This window comes from Macrobrachium rosenbergii, chromosome 4 (genome assembly GCF_040412425.1).
Source record: "Macrobrachium rosenbergii isolate ZJJX-2024 chromosome 4, ASM4041242v1, whole genome shotgun sequence".
NCBI lineage: Eukaryota > Metazoa > Arthropoda > Malacostraca > Decapoda > Palaemonidae > Macrobrachium > Macrobrachium rosenbergii.
The window spans coordinates 35,827,915-35,855,283 of NC_089744.1; the positions used below are offsets into that span (position 1 = coordinate 35,827,915).

The 27,369-nt window shown below is 37.0% G+C and overlaps 1 protein-coding gene across 1 annotated transcript in view; it reads left to right on the forward strand.

The window, feature by feature from the left end:
* The first annotated feature begins 222 nt into the window (after nucleotides 1-222).
* CPSF1 (cleavage and polyadenylation specificity factor subunit 1) overlaps nucleotides 223-27,369 on the forward strand; it is an 89,919-nt gene continuing 62,772 nt past the window's right edge. The window contains exons 1-12 of the mRNA XM_067094115.1: nucleotides 223-383; nucleotides 2,956-3,157; nucleotides 5,664-5,881; nucleotides 6,556-6,854; nucleotides 7,813-8,063; nucleotides 9,257-9,438; nucleotides 9,929-10,091; nucleotides 10,370-10,476; nucleotides 15,331-15,504; nucleotides 16,050-16,292; nucleotides 25,076-25,282; nucleotides 26,358-26,476. Of these exons, the coding sequence (XP_066950216.1) occupies nucleotides 2,980-3,157; nucleotides 5,664-5,881; nucleotides 6,556-6,854; nucleotides 7,813-8,063; nucleotides 9,257-9,438; nucleotides 9,929-10,091; nucleotides 10,370-10,476; nucleotides 15,331-15,504; nucleotides 16,050-16,292; nucleotides 25,076-25,282; nucleotides 26,358-26,476 (2,141 nt within the window). The 5' untranslated portion in view covers nucleotides 223-383; nucleotides 2,956-2,979. The remainder of the gene's footprint in view (nucleotides 384-2,955; nucleotides 3,158-5,663; nucleotides 5,882-6,555; nucleotides 6,855-7,812; nucleotides 8,064-9,256; nucleotides 9,439-9,928; nucleotides 10,092-10,369; nucleotides 10,477-15,330; nucleotides 15,505-16,049; nucleotides 16,293-25,075; nucleotides 25,283-26,357; nucleotides 26,477-27,369) is intronic.

Genomic DNA, 27,369 nt, shown 5'->3' on the forward strand with positions numbered 1-27,369 from the left:
CCGTTTAATTTTCCATATGTAAACGTTATCTCAGTAGTATGCGTGTCTAGGATGCAAACAAATTTATGATCGATGATTTCCAAGATGTTTCCTTTCATCAGATAATTTCAACTCTATTGGAACTTCATAACGCTTTGCCGCTAAAAAAAAAAAAATTTTTTCAGAGTAAACATGCGCTAATGCAGCCTACAATGCTGTCAGCAATGTATGCTGCCTTATTTTAAGCTTCGTACCGATCCAAGCCACTGCTAGTACGGTGCATTTTAAGTTTGATGATGTTGCACGCCAGTTACGTCGTTGTCGCTTCATAGTATTTGTAAACACAGAATGACACGCGCCTCATTTGTAATCGCATTAACATGATTTGTCAATAAATTCTTTAGGTAAGTGGTTTCATTTTAGTGCAGATAGCCTTAACCGTAAAGTATTTAAGCCAGGTTAATCTTGGAGTGTTTATTGTGTGGTAAGTTATTGTATTAGGAACCACTACTTTACGCCGGTAGGGTAACCCAATGCTTCCCCCGTAGAATATTTAAACTAACCCGGTTTTTAATACATCTTTTAAATGTAGGGTTGGACAGGTTTTCATGTACTTCGGAAAACTTTGATTTAATAATTTTGGTTGGAAGTACCTCGTTAGGATAAACCCTCCCCTTATGTTAGGTTAGCCAAGGCTACCCGATGCTTGGCTATTTGGGAGGGAGAAGGGGCGGGACATCAATATGTATCCGGTTTTTTTTTTAGTTCGAAAGGAACCAAGAATTGGAACGAATATAATTAAAGAAACGTTATTCCGTGGTTACATTTACAAACATCCTAACCTAGGCTCACCACCACTAGCCTAGACTCCGTACGGTGGCAGGGCCATCAATGCAACTCACGAGGTGCACAGTGGGCATTGCTTGAGGTTCTTTGCAACATCCCTTCTGGCCCTAGCTGCAACCCCTTCTGTTTATTTAACTGTACTTCATTCATATTCTTTTCCATCATACTTTCCACCTTCTAACATTTGTAGCCTATCATGGTGCAACTGCGAGGTTTTTCTCCTGTTACACTTTTATAATCTTTTTGCTCTAAATTTCCCTTTCAGCACTGAATGACCTCACAGGTACCAGCAATTGGCCTTTGGCCTAAATTTTCCATTCCATTAACTTATATTCTACTAGCCTAGAGCGTATCTTGACTTTCCATATGATTCTAGGTCCTACAGTCCTTGTTCCCTCTTGATGCTTGACCTAACTTGACTTAGAACATCATCAATCACATGGTTAAATAGAGGGTAATTCATAGGAAGAGTTCAGCTTGGAGATATTGTTTTTTAATTAAATTTTTTGACTGAACAATATAGAAGAGTGTGTATTTAATGCAGTACAGTTGAGATAATTTGAGAAACATACAGTACAGGTAAGCTAACCAGAGAAATATATACCATGATAATGAGGAAACTTACCGTCTTTTGTTTATATTTTTATTCCATCCCCCAAGTGGCTGGTACTAAACACGTCATCCTGCTGAGCTTCCTCCATGTTTAGTGCAAGCCCCACAGGGATGAAGGTAAAAACATAAACAAAAAGTGTTAATTTCTCATTATCTGCATATTTTTCAGGTCATTTTACCTTAACAGTATATTTCTCAAATGTTCGGTCAAAAAGTTTCAAAGAATGCCATATTTTAATATGGCAACTGTATATCCCTATGATTTATGAGTAAAAACATATTCTGTGTGTTATTAGTTGTTCATATCTATAATAATGGTTAAATACAATGGCTAAAGATTTTGGATTAGGCAAGCAGAGATAATCAGGTGGTTTAGTATATACCTATTATTTATACCAGTCTCCATAATTGTTTGTAGTTTCACCAAACAGCCCTTAGGCCTAGTTGTAATAGATGCAAGAGAATTACAGTATTTATTTAACCACTCATTACCATTGTAAGGACTGCCAGGTGAGTTGTATAGCTTAGAGAGCGCTTTAGGGTGTATTGTGTGTTCAGTTCTGTGCCTTGGCTGATTGATAGAGCATTCTTTAGGGTATGCTGAGGATGTGAAGCAGTCATTCCAACTGTTGTGGCAGTTGCTTTCTCCTGGTGTGTTTGATCAGGTTAGCATTGCTTGTATGGATCAAAAAGTCCCCCGCTGTCCAGCTGATTGAGCAAGCTACTTTTCAGCAGTTGATCTACATGCCAGAGGATTCATAGCTTAGACTCCTTATGTTTGTCCTTCTCCCAACAAATTCATGTGAGAGTAGTCTTGCTCAGTAGAATGGATCAGTTTTGGGTTAGTTTTTAAAGCTTTATGAAAAGTAAATTAGAAGCAGCATTGGAGAGGTTTGCTGAAAGCAAATGGGTGTTACAGACTAATACACACATAAACAAAGCCACTCCAACATCTTCTAAAAACATAACAGACACCTCACACGTCTCGAACTGTCGACCTACCCGCCCAGTTCTCCTTGCTGCTGGGAGAAAGGGAGCTGGGGATTTTGGTACAATACATGTACACATTCTTTACCGGGGTCTAAGCGATGTCAGGCAGGGCAGCCAATCGAGGCTACGGCCTACCCCACCGCCAAATCAAAGTCCTTCAAAAGAAGGCATCATGCTTACCCCATATAAAAATGGGAAAAAAAAGCATGTTAAAACGAAAAACAAACATTGGAGAGGGATAGGCAAGTGTAAAGTACTGTATGCTGTGTTGCAGGGAGCCTATACTAAGATGTACAGTATATGAGAGGCTATTGTTGAATGACTGATTTTATGATTTTTTAAATTTTTATAATTTGTACCATATTTCAATTGTGGCTTATTTAATGAACATTCTAATAGATACATTAGTATATTGTTTATGTATCTTTTATTCTTATTTGATATTTTGAAGTGACATTCATTTACCTGCTGATATAATATTTCAGTTTTATAAACATGGAGGACTTTAATGCTTATCATCTTTTTCAGGTTATTGTGAGCTGTAACCAGAAAATGTACAATTTGTGCAAAATCACTCACCCGCCATTGGGTGTTGAATACTCCCTTTATTGCCATTTCTTTAATCATCGTGAAAAATCTCTTGTTGTAGCTGGAGCAAATATTATTAGAGTCTTTCGGTTAGTTGCTGATGTCCCAACCAGGTTACATAGACCCGATGATAGAACCGAAGGTAAATATGACTTCATCTGTTTTTACGAAAATTTTTTCTGGTAGTAGGCATTGCATGTAATAGTGGTAATGTATTTGTACATATGAGAATAAAAATAGGTTAGGTTTTTGAAGCATGTTAATAAGATAGTTAACTCAGAGATTCAGGTGAGTACCAAAGTTTCTCTGTGATAAAGGACACACTTAACCTTTTGACTATGGCTTTCTTTTTAGATCTGCTTACAAATTTGGCAGGAATAATGAGTGCCAATTGCCCTTATGAGGATGTTAAGTGTGCATTCCCTCATACATAGCCTTAACCTCATGATCCTTTTGTTGTTTCTGTGTACCTTAGTAATAACATTTTTAAGGTCTCCAGACAGAACAATACCAGAAGTATTCCTTCCTTCCCTACTTGCACTGCTATATAAAAGTTTGTAACCATCTCAGTGTTCCTTACTTTATAACCCTTCCAGGGAGTTTACTGCATGCACAACACATATACTTTCCAAACTTTTTGTAGATATGCAATCATTTACATTTAAATTGCCAGATCTCAAGGGTTGAGCTTGCTTCTTTAGCCACACCCACTTTTGATGTGGTAGTCCATATAGGGTCACAGAGTTTGGTTGATGTACCTGTTGGTTGCATTAGGGTGACATCATAGTATTACTAATACTTGTTGAGCAGCTCATTGCATAATTTATTTTGGCAGATGTTTTTTGGACATTCCTAACTCCAGCCCTCCTAAACAGGCTTGGGAAAAATATAATCATTGCTGAGAATAGCAGTGCAAAACTACAAACAAATTTGGGGGCAAGTCCACTCCTAAGGTAATTCTCTCCTGCATACACTCACATTTTTGTATATAAAATATAATTCTGCAAGGCTTCAATTGCTAAATTCTTCAAAACCACACAAGCCCTTCCCTTCCTGAAATCCCCTTCCTTTTATTACTGTAGTCTTATTTTTAGAAGCCAAACCAAAGAAAATCCCTCATCCCAACACAACACCCCTTGGTTCCCCCCTTCTTGCTCCCCCTCCTGGTTCATTTTATTTCAAGTACCAGCAGGTCCAAGAATGTGTCCAAGAACACCATACCTTTTTGGCTTGGTTAGGCGATCAAGCATGTGTATGGGTTGTCCAATGGAGGTTGATTATTGAAATGAGCCCATGCATTTGATGTATTTACCAGACTTTCTTCTGGATGGAAACTTGCCCTCTGTGCTTTTTTTGCTCATTGGAAAAGGGATATCCAGATTCCCACATATCAGAAGGTTGCATACTTGCAAGTCTTAATTTTTACACGGAATTAACTACCTTGTTTAGAGGGGTCACTATTTACCATTTCATATCTCTCTCCATTGGACTGGACCATTAACATATTCTCAGATATGCTCAAGGTTGATGATGCATAGTAGCTGTGTGATCCAAAGTCATAAGTTTATGCCTACATGGTTACCGGAATGAGTTAAAAATTATTTCATTTGAGTTTCTGACAGGGTAAGGAATTTGTAAAAATGTTTTTGTACCAGCAGACATTAACATTAATGTTGGATATAAAGTATGTTTTTAATTCTCATTCCACTCATAGGGATAGTTGTATTTCTATTTCATAATATCAAAATGAAGAAAATTAGAGGCGCATTATTTCCAAGTGCTATATGGAGTAGGCTAATGGAGAAAGATGCAAAGGAGTACTGCCCTGAGAAAACCTTTGAATGTTATATACAAATGAACTGATGTTAAGAGCAGAATCAGAGAAGAAGTCTTAAAGATGTTAAAAAGATGGCAGAATGAAATGAATAGTTAATAAAAAGTCAATGTAAGCAAAATGTAGTACAGTGTGATGGCCATGAAGGAAGGGAAGGACAGGCTTCAGTATTTAAAGTGGGGTATAGATGCTGTGGACAGGTGTAGAGCATCCTGGCTTTTGAAACTGATATAAAAAACTAAATATGGATGATCAAGATACAGCCTGGTGAAGCAGAGATTACAGATTATCCTTTTAGTCAGTACATGTAGATAAGAAGTTGGTGATGTACTTATAATACATACTTCTCCACACACATTGGATGCATGGGCACTTGCAGAGAAAATGGAAAAGGAATTGAAGAGAGATTATGAGAGTAAAGTGCTAAAGTTCATGGCTGGAGTTCATTGTGGAATTCATATTGCAAGTGAAATTTCTGTGACTTGGTGATCAGACTGTTAACTGTAGGGAGAGTGACACTGATATGGGAGTATGATAAAGAGAGTTGAACTGTAAGTCTAAAGTGTTTGATTATGGAAGTAGTAGAATGAAGATGGTAAGAAAAGCTAATAAATTGTGAGAAATGTCATACATTAAGGTGTGGTCTATATGTAGACCACTGAGGAAATCTTAATAAAGGAGGTGTGAGATTTATTACTATGGTGATAATGCAGAAGAGTTATAACTTCCATCAGCAAACTAGGAAATGTTTTCACATGAATTTTTTGATTGTTAGTTTTACTAATTCAGTATTACTTGCACCTTTCCTTTTCAGATGGAGTTATTCTACCCCCAAAAGTTAAGCTCGAATGTATGGCGACCTACAAGTTGCATGATGATGTGGCTACAATGGCATCAGTGTCTCTGTCACCATTACGAGACTCTTTGCTCTTGGGTTTCAAAGATGCAAAGCTGTCTGTTGTGGAATATGATCCATTTAATCATAATCTTAGGACTGTATCCCTACATTATTTTGAGAAAGAAGACATACGGGTAAGCTTTGTTTCCAACATAAGTGCATTAAGTTCTTTCATATTTTGCTTTCTTTTAAAAGTCTTTGTCTATTGTTATATAACTTTCTAAGGAAGTGAATAATCCTTTTCTTGAAAACCTTTGGCCTTCAACATTAGGAGGTATTGTGCAGTATATATTTGTTTCATAAGAATTTTGAATGTTAAACTTACGATTAATTACTTTTATATCTACGAAAACTTTGTTAAAATAAGTTAGTTTTGTTGAAATAAAACATTCCTTATCATAGCCTGTTCTATTAAACTAGTAAGACTATGATGTGCACTTTATTCAGAAGGTTTTTTTTAATATGCTAAGTTTTAGAAGCAGAATGGTGACTTTAGGTAAATTCAGTTTTTTGGATAATGCATTGTATCCAAGAGATTACCCATTATTATTTTTTACTATATCCTTTTAATTTCTATCCAGTTTTTCACAAATATAGTCTCCTTTTTTGACTCCTAAAACTAACCTACAGGTCTAAAATGGGGAAAAAAATAGTTGTAGAAGAGAGCAATTCTTTAAGAAAAATATGATTCAAATGGAGTTTCAGTAATATAGTTTTCTGTTCTTCATTCTGCTCACAAAGATTTTGATTGTCAATCCACTTCAGTTTGATACTCATCCAAGATTTTGAAAAACAACTAAATTTTCAGGGTGGATGGGTCCAGACAGTTTGCTTGCCATTGGTCCGTGTAGACCCAGAGGCCAGATGCGCTGCTATGCTGATCTTTGGAAAGAAGATTGTTATATTGCCCTTCCGTCGTGACCTTGCCACAGATGATGTTGAATTCACAAGTGGTCCATTCACAAGAGGTCCTGTTCAGCAGTCCTACATTATAGATCCTAAAACATTTGAAACCAACATTGATAATATATTAGATATGCAGTTTTTACATGGGTATTATGACCCTACTCTCATGCTGTTATATGAACCCATCAAAACATTCCCAGGGTAAGGCTTCATCCAATTTTATATGATATATAGAGCACTGTTTCTTAGAAAAGTTAAATGTTTATAATTTTACATTTATAATATTACAATAAAAAAAACCTGGATCATAATTTGTGTTACTTCTTTTGTGCTTATAAGTCCAATTCTCAGTTGTCGTAATTGATGGCACCAGCTATTATTAAGGCTTCAACAGGAAAATTCCAACTAAGTAATTGCTTAGATAGTAACAAGTAGCAGTTAACTACAGCTAGACTGTTTTTTGAAGTGATGTTAGCTCTTGGTATAGCTGCCTTGGGTTATCATGTGCTCTTCTGTGTACAAACCTTTTATTTTAAGTGTGAAATTCTGAATGGATTATGTTATTGAAAGTTAGTCATTCAGTAGATGAAAAACCCGTTTTTGTCACAATTGCAAATGTCATTTACATGGATTGTTTTGTATTATTGTATGTCCACAGTTATCGTTATGATTGGCTATGATGTTATTTTCCTACTGTATTTATAGATACAGAATTGCTTTTATGGTTGTTTTAAATACAACGTAGCAGCTTTCATGGAATTTCTTATTCCTAATTAATTTTGAGTTGCTCTGCTCCTACTTATTTGTGTTGTGTAACTGTTGGGTCACATTTCCGAGGGAGGCTTGTGTATTTGGGTTATTATTGCTTCTGCTGCATTTTTTGAAGATGGGTTCACATAATATGAATGCTCTTCACAAATTAAGAAGCACATTATAATTGTGAGCTTACCTCGCATATTAGTAATTTTGTATAGTAGGAACCAGCATATGAGAATTGGCAGTAGCACTGATTTCACAGTTCAAAACAGAATTAGATTCATCTGCTATGGGCTCATTTTTAACTTGTATTGGAAGGAAAGTCCTTCTTAATACTGTGCTAGTATGTGTGTACATGAAATTACTAAAAGATTTTTATTATCTTAGATTTATATATTTTTAGGAGAGTTGCAGTCCGTCAGGATACTTGTGCCTTAGCAGCCATCTCCTTAAACATTCGACAGCGATTACATCCTGTTATTTGGTCCATTTCAAGTCTCCCCCATGACTGTCACAAACTTCTTCCTGTACCTAAACCCATTGGTGGAGTTCTTCTATTTGCGTGTAACTCTCTTACATATCTCACCCAGTCAGTACCACCATACGGAGTCTCCCTCAACTCTATGGGGGACAAGAATACCAATTTCCCCTTGCGTAAGTATGGCATTATCATTTTAGACTTCATTATTTTATAATGATGTACTCGTCAGAGATGTGTCATGAACCATAATTTTAATATTTTTCTGTACAGTCCAACCTCTTAAATCTGGGAACCTTGGGACCAGGCCACAGCTGGACCATAGAAAATCCTGGAATGTAGAATACACCCCTAAAAAATTAAGCCCTCATATAAACTAGCCTACTACGACTTGGCCAAGTTCTGATACCACTTTTTATCATTTTATTACTCATATATTTTCACTTTATCATTTTATAACTCATATATTTTATTCCTTTGGACTCTTTCTTCATACTGTATAATTTTAAAATAGTGTACTTTATATAACACATTTAGCCTACATTCCCAAGTTAGCCTAACCATAAGTCAGCTGCTTAACTTTTCTCAGAATCTGCTGAATATTATCGTTGACCTTCATCTCCTAAATTTACTATCTTCATAATTATTGGTATTAGTTTCTTTGTCATTTATTTTGATTGTAGAGGGTAACGGAATGACAAAAATAAAGAATGAATGTCAGCGATCACTCATGCATTTGAACATCCGTCAAAAAAGTAAAGAAAGCACACTGTCGACTATTGAGGAAAATGAGCACTAAACATTCGCTAACTAAAGGTCTGATCTCATGGGTGGCATATCGATTGAGTAAATATACAGCTATATAAAAGAAATGATCAAGACAGTATCACCTACACACACGGCTGCTGTCAGCTGCTACAACAGCAGAGTGTGTAGGTGATACAGTCTTGATCATTTCTTTTATATAGCTGTATATTTACTCATTCGATATGCCACCCATGAGGTCTGATGATGCTAGAGGTAAGAAGCGCAAGCATAAATTTTTATGTATGCTAGAAAAGGTGTTCTATCCTTCCCTTTTAGTTAACGAATGTTTAGTGTTCATTTTCCTCAATAGATGGCGGTATGCTTTGTTTACTTTTTTGACGCTGACGCTCAAATGCACTGAGTGATAGCCACTTAACAAACTAATGGCAGCTGATTCAAAATTGAGCTGAACCATGGGAGTTCCCGGATCACAGAATGCCGGTTTTAAGAGGTTCAATTGTATTGCAGTTGAAATATTGTTTCTTGTGCCCTGTTAATTGATACTTACAATACCTTAATTTTCTATAGATTAATCCTGCTTGGTTTCATTGTTGTGCTTTAGGAAAGCAAGAAGGCGTTGTCATATCACTGGATTGTGCATATGGTCAGTTTCTTACCGAAGACCGTGTTGTCATATCATTGAAAGGTGGCGAGCTGTATGTTTTAACTCTTGTTGCTGATTCTATGAGATCTGTTCGTAGCTTTCACTTTGACAAAGCTGCTGCGTCAGTGTTAACCTGCAGTGTAAGTATATACAGCATAATGCACCCTTCTTATTCCAGTTCTCAATAATTTGATTACCAAAGCTAAAAGGTTTGGGTTTTATTTCAGTACAGTAATTGTACTTCCTTCCAACGAATTCAGATTAATTGACAGTATTAATGCAACCCTTGCCCAAGTAACAGTTACTGTACTAAAGAATGCTCATTAACGTGGATAATTCTCTCTCTCTCTCTCTCTCTCTCTCTCTCTCTCTCTCTCTCTCTGTCAGTAAAGAATGCTCATTATCTTGTCTAAAGGAAGTTTTATAGATGTCCTATGTAATGAGAGAAGGGTTCACAATGGCAACAATTTTCTAATATAAAGCAATAAATGTTTAGGGACTAATAGTGATATTTTCATTTTTATGAAATCCTTTTATAAACTGTATTGTAGCCTTTCTTAAAGCTATCAGGCAGGATAATTTATTTACCTTAGTGAAGTTCATAACTATTAAAGTGAAATATTTTTTCAGATGACTGTATGTGAGGACCAATACCTTTTCCTGGGTTCTCGTTTAGGAAACTCTCTTCTCTTACGATATACAGAGAAGGACCTTGGTGATGCAGTACGTAGCAGAAGCAGTGTTCCTTGTGATCAGGAACCTCCCACAAAAAGGAAGAAACTTGATACTTTAGGTTAGATATAATTTTTATTTTTTATTTTCAACATGTATACACAAGTACAAAGTGTTATTTTTGAGCTAAAATCATTTTTTTTTATAAAATTAAAGCCTGCTTAGATTACAAAATACCTTGAAGATCAAGGGATTAATTTTTTAGCTGATGTTAAATAGTCATATTTTGTCTTTTCATGTGAAAATTTTAATTATTTTTTGTTACTTTAATTGCATTTGTAACAATTTTGTTTTACTTAGCTCTTTTAAGAAATTTGATATTCCAATGATAATTTCTAGGTGACTGGATTGCCAGTAATGTTGATGACATTCGAGATGATGATGCTCTTGAGGTATATGGCCAAGAAGATACTTCAACTGTCCAGCTTACTTCTTACAATTTTGAGGTATGAAAACCAAAGATAGGGAGAAACAGATTAGTATCATTTGATTTCTACTAAGAATGTCATGTAATTAGATGGGACAGGCAACAGGAAGAACACAAAACAAGAGGAAAGAACTGATTCCAGCACTTATCTTCCCTAGTGTCAGACTAGGTAACTGGTTAGCCCCATCTACAGACAGCTAGAAGGATGTAGGGTTGAAGACCCTTGAGTTTCAAAGTCCACTAAAATTGATACAAAATTCCTTTCTCTGTGAATGTATTCTCCTAGCTCCAGTATTGCCACCTCCTTCAGAGCATAGTCGGTCAAGTTAGATTTTTTCTGTTGATTATGAAAGTTTCTAGTGTTCAGCAGGAGGCAGCATAGGGAAGATTCAGAAGTTACTCGTTTTACAGCATGAGCAGTGTTGTACCTTAGGTAATAAGAAGTAGAATGATAGTGATTGACTTCAGCCAACTTCAGGAGCAAGTTTCCCTAGCAGATAGTAGAGGTTGGAGACATTGTAGTCAGTACCAGAGTTCCATGAGACACTGAGGCTTATGTTAGCTGGAAACCTGAGGGATGCATCCTACTTCCATGTACTTTTATATACCCCAACATGTTGAAAGTAGAGTAAACTCCCTTGTATCTAGCATTTAGCAACTAGAACTCTAGTAACTGGTACATTTTTCATCCTTCTGCCATTAAATCATGAATTTTTATAAGCAACTTAGCTAGTAATTACATAGCTATAGCTTCTATTAACCGGCAGCTAGAATTTTTGAAATTTGTGGTAGCACTACTTTGTTTTGGTTAGGCGATTAACCTTACCTACTTTCGGGGTAAGAGAGGAACTAGCCCAGCAAAAAGAGCTCAATATGTTTCTGCCAGCTGATGGCTGTACTACAGTCCCTAGCAGCAGCTTATTTTTGGATTTTTTTAGCTTCTCAGTTGGTCGTAGTACTACAATTGGTGAAGTATTCTCTTTATGGTAGCCTTTTCAGCATATTTAGAGAGCATCAGGTTCTTTTTCAGACCTGACTACCGATTTTGACTGTTATAATTCTGATCTTAGACATTCTAAGCTTTGCTGACTTTTGACTTGTTGGCTATGTCTGATTCTGGTTCCCAAGGTTTTTGGTGTTTCAGCAAAAGCTGTAATACTAGAATAACTTAAGCCTGCTATGACTCACATGCTCTCTGCACATCTTGTAGGGGTCAAATTTGTTTACCAGACTTGACTTGTAATGAATGTGAAAATTGGGATGTCAAAATGTGAAAAACTTACTTATCAAAACTGGACAGAGACAAAAAGAGGAAAGCTGGTCAGGTTCCTGCTAAGTCTGTGTCTGATAATGTTTCTGTACTTTTTATTCCTCCTAATCCCAGTTCTCACTCTGTTCCACCATCTCCTCTCCCCGGCTCCCTTACTCCCAGTCCCGACACCATTGCCAGCCTTGAGTCAAGAGTTAATAAGAAATTTGAGTGTTAGTGATTACTATGGAACAGATAGGCGCTTCAGTGAAAGTCCTTATGGACAAGTGCAGTGTAAAAAGTGTTGGCGAAGTGTCAGTGGAGGAGTTGGCTGTCTGTCCTGCCAATTCTCCTAGGCAGAGGTCCCTGGCAAACTCCCCTAAACCTGGGAGGAGCCAAACTGGTAGCCCAAAGGTTGGTGGGGTCTACCCACAGGCAGTCGCCCCCTCAGTCGGACCTGTTGCTGCTTCCCAGGTGACGACAGAGCGCCACTGGAAAGGCGTCTCTATGGAAGTGAGTTGTCTTTCTTCTAGTCTTTCTTCAAGTGATTCTAGTCCCAGACGCCAGTGGCATTTTAAAGGTAAATCTCGTCCTTTGAAGAGACGTGCTATTGATGTGTCTCTTTCTCCTGCAGTTCCTGTGAAGAAGCCCAAGGAATCTTCTCTAGCAAAGCCGTCTTGCAGTTTTTGGGACAGCCCTGAACGTTTCTCCCAGGATCACCAGGAGTTAGAGGGACAGCTGTCAACAGTTAAATGTCTAGTCCCTTCTCACAAGCGCTCTTCTTCAGTTAGGAACGTGGACGAGCTCCCATCAGTGGCGCCACAGTCTTTTCCTGTAATTAAGAGGGTAACTGAGCAACCTTAAGCGCCCGAGCTTCCTGCTCCCGCTGCGTTTATTGACTGGGAACTCCTTCGTGCTTCTGAGCGCCTGTTCTCTCCTGCTCCCTCAGCCCCCAACTCTGTAGTGTCTGTGTTGAGACCTTTGGTGCCAGAGCGTCCATTGGCGCCAGAGTGTCCATTGGTGCTGGAGCACCCATTGGCGCCAGAGCTCCCCTTGGCTTTGGAACGTCTTTTATTAGAATGTCCGGTTCTTTCCAAGCGCCCATCAGCTCCTGAACCTTTTCCTGTGCATGAACGTCAGTCGGCTCCTGAGCTTGTTTTGTCTGCTAAGCTCCCTGTCACTTCTTCTAGCTCCTGACTCCTGCTCCTGTATTGGGGGTTTTGGGGCTAGCCGCTGCCCAGCTGCCCCTTCATCCTCAGTGTCTGGCTTCGGTTCAGCAAGCTCCTGTAGTAGTGGACTCTTTGACACCTCAACCTCTTGCTGAGTTGTCTCCTATTTCTTCAGAGGAGGAAGAAGTAGACCTTGAAACTCCGCCAACTGCTTATGCTTCATTGCTAAGGTTTTTGTTAGCAACATTACCTAATTTCTTCTCGCCTGCAGCTCTGGCTTTCCCGGTGTCTACATATTTAATGGACAACCAGGCTGTTAATTCTTCGAGACTCCCGAAGATGGTACCGTCTTCCTCTGCTTAGAAGGCTTTAAGTGAAATAGAAAGTTGGCTCTCAGGGAAGAGGCTCCTTTAGTTGCCCTCTGTCAAGGCTCTCTCAGAGGAGATATCTGTCTTATGCAACTGGAGAAGCCCCATCCCTGGGAGCTGCCTCCTCCCAGGGGGATTTCTCCAGTCTGATAGACTCTTCCTGGAGGTCAGCTTTCAATTCTGCAAAGATCCTGTTCTCGACTTCGGAGCTAGACTATTTGATCAAACACATGTTTAAAGTTTTCGAGGTGCTTAGTTTTTTTAGATTGGGCAGTAGGTGCCCATGTTTGCAAGATCAAGGATTGTCCTCATGTCCTGAAGGACTACACCTCAGATTTTTTGGGTGTTATCTCTTGTCTTGACAAGAGTATAAGGGACGGATCTATGGAGCTGGCTTCCCCCTTTTGCGATGAATTATCTCCTATAGTTCATATACCTTTCTAAGGTCGTTAGGTTGGGGCGAGTAAGGAATTCCTACGGTGTCAAACGTTTCATTGTTATGATTAAAAATTTTGCCTTGTTAGAGCCTGCTCAAATAAAAAAATGTTATTCATTTAAAGGTAGCAACGAAAACATATTTGACTTCAAATATTATCTGTACAAACCTTCTTTATTTTCGTAAAAACACAGAGATATGGCATAATTTTGGCAGCAGCTGCCATGCCTCAGTTTCGCTGACACTTGGTCAGCAAGGGCATTTAAAAGGCCAGCTCGACCAAGAACAACAACGGTGGTCACTTCAAGCAGCCAGTGTCACTGGACAGTATGGATAGCTGCCCGAGGGATAGCCAAAGCGGATCAGATCTCTCCACTGCCCTTGGAGTGTCTTCACTCTCAGAAACAAGAAGGGGGCTGTGTAATTAATGGTAAATTATTTTTCTATCCTAAATGATGAATAGTTTATTTATCTTGCAGAGGTACTGAAAAAATCTAATCACATAGCCAGTAAATAACTGTTAAAATAGAATATGGATAATAATCAAATGGCTTAAAAAGCTATTCCTGCCGAACTACCCTCACAAATTTTAAGTGTTAATGCATTAAACACATTATGATATTATCATAAGAACTATGATTATTATTTCATTAAGCACGCAAAGAAAGAAAATTCATTAAGAACAACCAAAATTTACTCAACGCTGTTTCTTTAGAAAATGAAGTACTGTACAGTAAATGACAGATCTCAGGTAAAGCCATAAACAAGGGATTAACTTTGAGGGTGAGATTAAATGGGATAACTAGATATGGTAGCACTGTATTCTTTTCCTGTCCCCATCCTAGCGATCTTAGAAAGGTAAATGAACTATAGCTGCAGTTTGTCTGCATTTCTTGACTTTTAGGGCTCAAAAGACAATATATATTCAGGCCCATACTATGAGTATATGGTTTTCCCAGTCAGGTTCATTATTGAGCATGTAAATTCATACAGGTATTGTATCTTCTTTTTACAGAATTCTGTGTCACAGTATGACAAAAATTTCAGTTTTGTTGTGTGTTATATATAGTTGCTCAGCTGACATCTTGAATAATCAAAAGTATTTGTAACCAATTTTTTTGTTGTTGATATTGTATTTTCAAAAATATTTTATTGTATATATCTTGAGATGGATTTTGTAATTTCATGCAAGTTTTTGGTACTTCTAAACATGGTTATCATCTGGAGAGATGTAGACTGTGTTTATAGGAAGGAAAACATGAATATTATATAATCTTTATTTTTGCAGCCTAAACAGGCAGTCCCTGTTTACCGGCGATCCACTTTTACGGCGCTTGTCTAGCGACGCCGTTAACTGGATTTTCGGTGCTGATCTCCGGTTAGCAGCGCCGACATCCAGTTGAAGGCGCCGTTAAGTGGATTATTAGTGCTATTATCGCCAATTTTCGGTTAGCAGTGATTTTCAATTAGTGGCGCCCCGCTGGGAATGGAACCCCCACTGTTAACCAGGGACTGCCTGTATTCATAAATTCTTTACTGTGGACAGAAGCCTTAGAAAAATAACCCCTATAGAAAAAAGAGCCAACAATGTACTGTACTAAGCAATATTATTGCTTTCCAGCTGAAAACTTATTTGTAATTTTGTTTGCAGGTGATGGACAGTTTACTCAATGTTGGACCATGTGGTGATGTTGCAATGGGTGAACCAGCTTTTCTGAGTGAGGAATATGAAAGCACAGTGGATCCTTGTGTAGAACTTGTCTTAACATCTGGCCATGGGAAGAATGGGGCTCTTTCTATACTTCAGAGATCCATAAAACCACAGGTTAGTTTCAAGATGAATACACAAGATAAATTAGGATTTCTTATAAGCAAATGCATGCCATTATTAACAAGCAAGCAAATGAAGGCTTTCCTTAGAAAGACTGGTATAGTACAAGATGCACTTTATAATTGTTTCATGGCAAACCTGTCATCCATAATAGCTCACTGTTTGTGAATTTCCTCAGGGAAAACAACTGTAGCTAGGGAAAGGCATGTAGGTAGGTATGCGTATGCACCACTCAGATTTACAGTTGCAGGAGTCAACATGTCACTTCTTCATAGGTCTGTGCCGGGTTCTTTATCTTAAAGACTTTTCTGAAAAGTAATAGACCTGCTTGTAAAGGAAGAAATGTTTGAAGTCAGATAAAAAGTAATGGGAAGAAAACTTCAAAGTTAGGTAGTAGAAAGGTAAAACAGTTGCAAAAATCCAAAATCCAAGGATTACTGATTTCCAGTTAGCATACTGTATGTATTCTGCCTTTGATATGTATGTTTGAGCATAGGTCATGAATTTCTTAGTGTATATTGGTTTTCAACCATTTACAGGTTTTGACTACATTTGATTTGCCTGAAGTGGAAGACATGTGGACTCTGGTTGGTAAAGCAGATGAGCGCCGTAGACGGGATGGAAGTCTGCAGGACCACTCTTTTCTTATCCTATCTCGTTCTGACTCTTCTCTCATATTGCGCACTGAAGAAGAAATTAATGAACTGGAGGAATCTGGCTTCAATACTACATCTAAGACTGTGTTTGCTGGTAATATAGGCAACAACAGATATATTGTTCAGGTCAGTGGTCTTGAGGAGTATTTCACCCATTATTGCATTCATAATGATTAAATTATAAGACTAATTATGATACCTTTCCAACTTGTGACTATACATTGTACAATCTGTTATTTTACATATAACTGGTACAGCAGGGGTTAATGGTGGTTCGATTTATGTGCTTGGAAAAAATTGAGTTCCTCTCTTAGATAAGTATTTTGGCACTAGCAATTACCCCCTTAATCCAAATCAAGCATTGATTGTGTGCTAGGATTTCTTTCATTACATCTAACCATTTGATAGAGTTAGTATTGTTCTTTGATTTCAGTTTTTAATTAGGAACTGAATATGCGGGTAGCTCTTTAGCAGTGGTCAGTACAGTTTGTGGTATACAAATAAAATTTGGAGTTAGAGAGTGAATGCATGAGAATGCTTACTGTAAATTAACCCTTTAATGCCGAAGCCCTATTTACAAAAACGTCTCCCGTATGCCGCGGCGTGCTCGGTGAGTTAGTCAGCAAGCAGAAAAAAAGTTTTTTCAAAAAATCACAGCACGCTTAGTTTTTAAGATTAAGAGTTCATTTTTGGCTCATTTTTTTGTCATTCCCTGAAGTTTAGTATGCAACCATCAGAAATGAAAAAATGTCATTATCATATATAAATATTGGAATATATGACAGCAAAAAAAAAAAACATATATAATTGTATACAAATCGCGCTGTAAGCAAAACGGCTAAAGCTAATGACTTAATTTTATTTAGTTGTATTGTACACTAAATTGCAATGATTTTGGTATATAACAAATTTTAAAACGATCAAAGCAACACAGAGAAAATATTATCACAAAATGATGCATGAATTCGTAACGCGTGGACGTAAAAAAATTTTTTTTTTCAAAAATTAACCATAAATCGAAATATTGTGCTAGAGACTTCCCGTTTGTTGAAAAATGAAGCTAATTGATTGAATATTACTAAACTGTAAGTGTTTTAGCTTACAATTGCAGTTTTCGACCATTTCGGTCGAGTTAAAGTTGACCAAAAGTCGAATTTTTTCTATATTGTGATTTATATGAAAATATTTCAAAACTGATGAAAGCTACAACAATGAGTTATTTTTTGTTGTATTGTAAATGAAATTGTGCACATTTTCATATATTAAACTTTATGTAACGACTAATATAAAATAATGCAAATATTACGACAACGAGCCGAAAGAATTTCTGAGATGTTCGGCTGAGTTACCGCGCAGACGTAAGGATAATGTTTTTTTAAAAAATTCACCATAAATCGAAATATTGTGCTAGAGACTTCCAATTTATTGCAAAATGAAGGTAAACGATTGAATATTACTAGAATGTAAGAGTTTTAGCTTACAATTGCGTTTTTTTACCATTTCGGTCGAGTTAAAGTTGACTGAAGGTTGTTTTGAAATTTTGGCAGTTATCGTGATTTATGTGAAAATATTTCAAAACTGATAAAAGCTACAACCATGAGCTAATTTCTGTTGTATTCTACATGAAATTGCACACATTTTCAAATATAAAAGTTTATGTAACGACTAATGTAAAACGATGCAAACATTACGACAACATGATGAAAGAATTTCTGAGATGTTCGGCCGAGTTACAGCGTGCAGGCGTAAGGAAAAATTTTTTTCAGAAATTCACCATAAATCGAAATATTGTGCTAGAGACTTCCAGTTTGTTGCAAAATGAAGGTACATGATTGAATATTACTAGAATGCAAGAGTTTTAGCTTATAATTGCGTTTTTACCATTTCGGTCGAGTTAAAGTTGACCGAAGGTTGAAATTTTGGCAGTTATCGTGATTTATATGAAAATATTTCAAAACTGATAAAAGCTACAACCATGAGTTATTTTCTGTTGTATTCTACATGAAATTGCGCACATTTCCATATATAAAACTTTATGTAACGACTAATATAAAACAGTGCAAACATTACGACAACGTGACAAAAGAATTTCTGGCGCAGACGTAAGGAAAAAGTTTTTTTAAAAAATTCACCATAAATCGAAATATTGTTCTAGAGACTTCCAGTTGGTTGCAAAATGAAGGTAAATGATTGAATATTACTAGAATGTAAGAGTTTTAGCTTACAATTGCGTTTTTTGACCATTTCGGTCGAGTCAAAGTTGACCGAAGGTTGAAATTTTGGCAGTTATCGTGATTTATTTGAAAATATTTCAGAACTGATAAAAGCTACAACCATGAGTTATTTTCTGTTGTATTGTACATGAAATTGTGCACATTTTCATATATAAAACTTTATTTAACGGCTAATATAGAACAGTGCAAAAATTACGACAAAATGACGAAAGAATTTCTGAAATTTTCGGCGAGTTGCTCTTGCTGGCGTAAGAAAAAGTTTTTTCAAAAATTCACCATAAATCGAAATATTGTGCTAGAAACTTCCAATTTGTTGCAAAATGAAGGTACATGATTGAATATTACTAGAATGTAAGAGTTTTAGCTTACAATTGCGTTTTTCGACCATTTCGGTCGAGTCAAAGTTGACCGAAGGTTGAAATTTTTTGTAGTCGACGTTTGCTATGTCCAACAGGCGTTTAAGGGTTAAGACAGTAGTGTTTCTCAATGTCCCAGCCAGTTATGCCGTCTTTACAGGTAATATTGCAATAGGAGTAACATTTTGTTGTTGTTGTCTGACTCAGCACTGACAGCATAAATGTTGTATTTACTTTATTAATTACTGTCGTTTAGTAATTTAAATTAGTCTTTGTTACTACAATGAGGTTTTTAGGCAAACAGCTCTTGTAATATGGGTCTTATTGTATGAATTATTTTGCATTTTCAAGCTGCATATTTCCCTTGGTTTTTGAGTGTTATTAGGGTAGTATTAATTTCAAAGAATAGCAGTTTAATAATACAATTTTAGTTGTCTTTTGACTCTGTTAGGAGTTCCCAAAGCAAGGTAATGTTAAACAAGTTAGAAAGGTAGGTCGGAAGAGACAAAAGGAACATATTAAAAGTGAAAGACCAAAATGTTGTTGTAGCCAAAGGGACACCGAAAAATCTTTCATATGCTTAGCATATTTTAAGCTTTACCACCCTACTTAGGAAAGTGGCTTGTACGCCCAAGTAAGGTAAATATATATTGTCAGTTAGATTTCTGTCCCTTTTTTCTTATTGTCATCCTTTAGGAGCAAAGAATTAATGAGGTTATTTTAACAAGACTCAGAATAAGAAGGTAATAAATATAAAGAATTTGGCCCCTCCATTTAGTTTTATCTATGTATACTTCAGCTTGGTTAGATATCAGCTATGTTTATAATACCATTAAGAGTACCTCACTGTTCCCTGCAGAGAAAAGCTCATGATTTATTCCATTTAGTGGATGGTTGATCTCTCAGCAGACCTGCTACAACAGGCTTTAAAACAAAGGTAAAAGGATGTTTTTACTGTACATTTTTCATTACAAATTCATCAGTCAGATATTGCTAATGAAAAGTTGGTCCCTCACACTTGTAAGTGAATGTGTTTTATCTTGGTGTTCTCCAGTGCCTAGGCATACTTGTTGGGGTCTTCTCTGGCAAGCTTGGAGCTTGATTATGTCCTCATGTGTCAAGGACCCTTTCCACTTCACCTTTCCGCGCTTCATTCTGTCGCAGATTTTTGGGTAACATATCTTTCACTTTTCCGCAGGAACTTTCAGCAATTTGTGGATTTTTTCTGTGGACTGTATGTGTAAAATTATCACTAATTTGCTTTTTTCATAGAGCAACACTATTTATTCACTAATTACTGCATTTTTTCTTATTGTGTTTGTGACTAAATACTGATTTTTATGATGAAAATTATTTACAGTGTATTTATTATGATTTACAGTGTATTTGTTAAGCTCATTTCAGGTTGGGTCCCAGATTGAACATAACAGGTGTACGATTCGATTCGATTCGATTGTCTCTCTCTCTCTCTCTCTCTCTCTCTCTCTCTCTCTCTCTCTCTCTCTCTCTCTCTCTCTCTCTCTCTCTCTCTCTCTCTCTAAGGATGTATTTGAAATGGTATTACTGTAGAGTGTTCTGGATGATAGAACATATTGTACAGTATATGAAATATCCGCTAATTTTCATTTGATTTTCCAGTAAAAGCAGACTGGAAAATAAAATTAAAATAATTAGCGAATATTTTAAATATTGCACAATATGTTCTATCATCCAAAATCACTTAACAGTAATATCATTTCAAATACAGCTTACATTACCCTTAGAGAGAGAGAGAGAGAGAGAGAGAGAGAGAGAATCGAGTCGAATCGAATCGAATCAAATCATACACCTGTTATGCTCAGTCTGGGGCCTAACCTGGAATTAGCTTAACAAATACACTGTAAATCATAATAAGTATACTGTAAATCATTTTTACCATGGAAATCAGTATTTAGTCACAAACACGGTATGAAAAAATACAGTACAGTCATATCCCAAACTTAAGCGAGGTTAGGTTCCGGAACCCCTTGTGCAAAACGAATTTCACGTAAGTTTGGCAAGGTCTTTAAAAATGCTAACAAATGCTTATTTCTATAGTTTAAACACTAAATATGACCATAATCATGCTCCCAAAGTATTAAGGTAACTTTTGAATGAAATTAAAGTTACTGTAATTTCATTTAAAAGTTAGCCTAATAAATTACCCTTAATAAAAGAAATACTGTACATGGTTCATGTAAAAATTTAGGAGTATACGTACGTACTATTTCTCTTTCTTCCCCTTCCGACTGATATATTTTTAGAAGTCTTCTCAACCTCGTTTTTAAGAACTACTGTACTATATTCTAGTACAGTACATCTCTTTCTCTTTGTTCTGAAATGATTTTTCATGAACAAACAGTGTTTTTTATTTAGACTAACACCACTCTTAGTTAGAGTGTCTCTGTGTTTTAGAATGTAATATTTGCCACACTAGCACATTTACAGTTCGTAGACAGTCAGCGCTAACTATGAACAAGAGAGAGAGAGAGAGAATTGTTGTCCTTACATTAAAAGTGAAATTATTTATGAATTATTATGGAGACAGTGAGAGAGATATATAGGCAGTCCCCGGTTTACGATGGGGTTCTGTTTTTACGCCGCGTCGTAAACCGAAAAATCATTGAAAATCGTCAAAAATCCTGAGAAAACCTTACTTTTAATGCTTTGGGTGTATTTTTGAAAACAATGTAAACTGCATTTTTATTGAGTTTTTCATCAAAATAAACCTCCAGATTTTTATTATTCGGGCGTTTTGGAGCCATATTTCTTCCATCGGATCGGCGTATGATGCATCGTAACCCTGGAACATGCATCGTAAACCGGGAAATAATTTCTGATGAATATATTTGAAAAGCGTCGTAACCTCGGAACGTCGTAAGCCGGACCCGTTGTAAACCAGGGACTGCCTGTATATATATATTACATAGGAATCCTTTGACCCGCTATTGCAACACTACCCCTTCCTGTCATATTAATTTGACATTTGACAGCTTTGCCCTGAGCTTCTCTTCAGCAAGCTCACAAAAGATCAGGGAATATTTGTTTGTTCAAAATACATATAATTTTGTCATTACATTATTATTATTATTATTATTATTATTATTATTATTATTATTATTATTATTATTTGAAAATTAGTAGTTGTTATTAGATAAATTATTTATTTTATCATATAAAACAAATAAACATGTATGCATGCACCATCAAAATTCTCTCATCTCAGTAAGAGAGAGAGATAGAGGATTATTATTTAATGTTATTTAATTTACACCTAAAAGCTTGAAAACTTTTAAATTACATAAATAATTAAACACTTTTTCTCAGGGTTCACAAATGTCCGCATGTCTGCAAAACACTTGTGTATGACAATTAATTAGGTTCCAATGAAAAGTTTGAGTGTTTGTGAATTTGTGCAACTCGAATCGCTCAAGCTTGGGGTATTACTGAAATTAGTGAATAAATAGTGTTGCTCTAAAAAAAAAAAGTGAATTAGTGATAATGTTAATTGTTTTTACCAATGGAGGCAGTCCCCGGTTATTATCAGGGGTTCTGTTCCTGACAGCGTGACGATAACCGAAAATTGCCAACAGCCGAAAATCGGCGATAATAGCGCCAATCCCTGGTTATCGGCTCCGATAACCAGGGATCAGTGCCGATAGCCGGAGATCGGCGCCGATAACCGGGAATCGGTGTCAAAAATCCAGTTATCGTCGTCGCTAGACAAGTACTGTAAAACTGGATCGCCGATAACTGGGGCCGCCGATAACCAGGGGACTGCCTGTATATAAAGAAAACAGGACGACCTCAATACTGTGAGAGAAAATGGCTCTGCTTATGTATACAGGGGCAACTTGATTAGTTGTCAGATGTTCTGTAAGACAGATTTATTTAATATGTATTAAAGACTTATTTGTATTAAACTTTTTATAGATATTTTACATTAATGTTAACATTTTAAAGTTAGTAAATCATTGTTATAAGCATTTTAGGGGGCGTATATACCTAAGAGTAACGAGTAACAGTTGTAGAAAATTGTTTTAGTATGGTAATTTAAGGTATTTTTTTGTTTGAACTACTTAATTAGGCAGTGAACTTTTAAAATGGACAGTTATAAGCATTTTAGTTTAAGGGTACAGGGTATTTGGCAGTTATAAGCGTTTTTAGAGCAGATTTTGCATTTCCTCGGTGGGTTCTAGAACCTATCCTCCCAAAAAATTGGGGGAGCACTGTATAGATAAAGTCAACAATGTTCATATCAACTTATGTGCAATACATGCTGTAGTTGGTCTATAAATCAACTTATGTGCAATACATGCTGTAGTTGGTGTATAAATCTGTCCCTCAAGGAGTAGGTTAGTCCTAGCCCTCACCATGCTTCCTTATTCTGCAGAGCCATGGAGTCACTCAGCTTAGGAGAAGAAAGAAGTCCCCCTCTTCTCATACTGCTGTCTCTTCTGCTCCTGAGGGTTTTTTCCCAAAAGATGACTGCTTGCTTTTGAAGCATGTATGATGATTGCTCCATGAACTATCTCCCCAGGGAAGGATATCCAGTCCACTTATTCTGTTTCGTTGGTTTCTTCTCCCCTTGCTTTCTTCCTGCTGCTAATCTTGCTGCCTACACTTCCACCACCTTCTCCACTTATACATACTTTTGCTGTATTGTCTCCCAAGGTTGAGTTGTTAGAGAATCAGTGTACAGTTTTCTCCATGCAGGAAGAGATTCTCACTCACCTGTGGTGTCCAATGTCTCTTTCCTCTATATGTTGCAACTATCACAGGAGTCTCCTACTGCTTCTCCATCTGCTGCTGTAGAAAGCCTTCAGCTCATATGCTGCTATTCTTGCGACTTTGGCTCCACCTGATCTTGTTTTCATGCCAAGGCTTGAAGATATTCCTTTTCCAGACCATCATTCCAGCGACTCAAGTCCTCTCTTGCTTCCCTCTGGCATAACAAACATTTCTGATGTTCATCAATCTGCTCTTATAGAATGTTGAACACATTGAGGCTAGGTTGCTCTTCACCACAAGAAATAGCCATCAAAGGAGAGTAGTTAGACTCTGCAACATGGCGCACTGTCTTCAGTTTTTGTAGATCCTTGTTGCTTTTGGTCTCTCAGCCACATTCTTTAAGGATCAGTTTTGATTCTAGACATTGCTTTTCTAATTGTCGTAGAAGTCCCTCTCAACCAGGTCATTGTTGTAGGACTCCAGCTCTGCTAGACCTACAATGATTACTTTTCTTGCAGATGAGGCTTGTAAATTTCCACCTTGTTGTCATGTTTGGCTCACTCTTATAGGGTTTTTTTTTGTCATCTTGCAAGAGAAGATTCTCTTCTTCACATGAAATTCACCAATCCTGCATTACCCTGGGTTGGGGTCTGACAGTTTGTGCTCCACCTAGGAGTCCTTCTTCTGGTCCTTTGATTGTTTTGAGACACTGTCACTCTTGACACTACATATCCCCTTCAGAGGACAAGCGGTGATTCACCAGGGAATCAAGTTCTTTTGGTGAAGACTTGATGAGGAACAGGTGAAGGTTATTGCATTCCCCACTTAAGGAAGCTTTTGTTTCAAACATGGACATCATGATGAGTTAACTGTGGTTATGACCTTCCAATGGCAAAGTTGGTTTCAACTTGTAGAATGCAGGGATATGACACTACTTCATGTGATGATTGCTCCATTGGGAACCAGCAGGTTTTCTGCCTGACCAGAGCCTGGAAATAGTTCATTTTTCCTCTAGGAAGGGCATAAGTCAACCCAGCCTCATCCTGAAAGGCAGGTAAGAGGACAAAGAAAGGTGGAGGATGCTGAGTAGATGTAACTCATTACATGTCTAACCCCATAAAGGGAAGAGCTGGTGTAAAAGTGTTCACGGTAATGATTTTTATTACCTGATTGTTTAGTAGTTGGATGTATATTAAGGGGCTGTGCAGTTAATTTTAATTACTTTTACATTACTGTGTATTTAAACTATGCTATAGTAATTTTATAGGTCATAAAGTTCTCCTGTCATGTTGGAGAGTAAATAATTTTGTGTATCTAAAATTATACTACTGGTTATGTTTATTTTTTAAAGTATTTTTATGCACAACAGAGTAATTTAATTTGAATTTTTCCTCTTGTATAGTATGTAGATGTTTAGAAATTTTATTCTGCATTTCAAACAATATTTTACTTCACTTATTGAGCCCAAATTCTGTCTGTTAAGGCAAGATTTTGAGTTGTGTTTTGTTTATTCTGATAAACTGGGAGACTGGTGTAATAATTTATATTGTAATTGTTGTTGACATTTTAGGTAACAAGTGGTGGTGTACGTCTCCTTGAAGGTACAGTCCAGATTCAGCATGTCCCAGTAGATGTGGGCTGGCCACTGGTCTATGCCACACTAGCTGATCCCTATTTATCAGTATTGGCAGAAGACGGAACTCTAATGATCTTCACATTCATCACCAGTCGTTATGGTCCACCGAAGCTGTACACAAGCAAACCAGTTGATACAAATGTAAGCATCACTATAATTTTATCCTTGTCTCCCTTTGTCAGAAAGATATTTTTTCTCGTTTGCCTTTCTTCCTGTTAATTGACCCTGTAAGGGGAAGTGCCCTTAGTGTACCTCACTTGGTGCACTATAGGCATAACAAAAAAGTGTGTAAAGCAGCCCTTGGCCCTTCTGCACCACCTTGTAGCCTTTTGTTTTACATCCATTCTTGCTTTCTTTTTCAGTTGTGATGTCCAACCTCTGTTAACTATTAGTTCCTAGTGCAACTTTGGGGTTTTCTCTCAGTTCCACCTTTAAGTCCTTGTACATCATATCCTTTATTTTCTGGATCTTTTTATCTTCAGTTCCACCTTTAAGTCCTTGTACATCATATCCTTTATTTTCTGGATCTTTTTATCTTGCTGTCCAACATCTCCAACTCCTTCTTGTCACTGTCTTAAGAGCTGAATGGCCGTAAGTGCCTCAGTGCTTTGCTTGACCTCCTATATTTCATTAATCATAAATTCTTGAGGTTACAAAATTAAGGTGAAATTGAGAAAGGTAAATACAGTTATTGAATAATGCAATGTATCTGGTGTGTTTGGCTACAAGCAGGAATAAAAAATATCTGAAAGGAAGTTGTTTGCAGATGAATTTGCTCTCCCTAATTGGAGACTCTGCTCCCTTCATTTATTAACTCCTGTACTACAGCTTTTTCAGAGGCTTATTCTTGCTGTGATATAATTGCTCACATGGGTTATGATTAATTTAACTCTTTGCTTTATTACCGATATTCAACCCATAGAGTAAGAGAAAAGCTATGTTTTATGGTTTTGAGGTGTGTATTTAGACATAGTTTTCATACAAGTTGATTTACTGCTTCCTCTTCAGTCTGGTTCACTCATTGGACTCTTCTGGTTTGTGTGCTTGATTTCCCATTTCAAATTTTATCTGTGCATTACAGCTCAAATTACAACCACATTATTTTCAAGCTAACATGTATCAGTGAATGTAGCTTGTGTATGCAATTCGACTGGGCTGTTGTGTCTTTCATCCATCCAATATGAAGTAACAAGTTTGATTTTTTTGTTATTTTCAGAAATCTCCTCTGCAGACTATATGTGCCTACTGTGATGTGTCGGGCTTATTTACCTATGATTACCCAGAGGACAGCAATAAAGACCGTAAAATTTACCGATCTGATGCTGATATAAAGAAGTAAGTACTCAAAATATTGACATTCGATGCTCTTGACCACATATATTTTTACTCTGTGTATTTCATGAAACCTAATTTTCCCATATTATTAGTGTATGCCTGGTGTAGAAAGCATTACAGTACTTTTCTTTGTGACACTCATTGAAAAATTAGTATTGCAGTACACTCCCTGAACACCTGAATTGCTCTTAATCCCATTAGCCTGAACAACTCTCAATTACCAATCCCACTATTGGGAATTTTAACAGCCAGCATTACCGACACTGCAGGTAAAATCTTGTCACTTGATCTACCATAACAAATGGTTGGCAACGCCGACACTCCCACTTTCGTCAATTGCTTTATGTTTGCGCTGCTTGAAGGTTGTTTCCTTCTGCAGTGCGAGGTTTTAATCCTATTGCCCGACTTCTCTTTGTATTTTGGACTTCTGGTGAAGACCTGGATTGTATTTACCAGTTTTTCTCCTGGATTTTCTGGATATCTTCGATGTGGAACATCTTTTGGAATTGGAGTCACTGGTTCCCGGTCTCAATTGGTCATCATGGACTCTTTCACCTTCTACTACTATAGCTTCTTTTTCCTGCAAGAGACGGATGAGTACCTTGAGACACGATAGACATTCTGTCAGGTATGTAGGAAGGTTAAGTGTGATGTGCAGACTCATTGCGATGAATGTTCTGATTGGAAGGCACAAGAGATGGAGGATTACATTTGTCATTGCAAGTCTTTGACTAGTAAGGGCGGCAAACGTCGGTCAGCTTCTCGTTGCCTCAAGTGTCTCAGGCTTCTGCTACAGATCAGTTGATGGATTTAGTGAGTTCGTAAATAGTCAAACAGATAGAGGATAGGATTGCAAGTAGTATGGAAAATTTAATAGCTAGTCCTCTTCAACA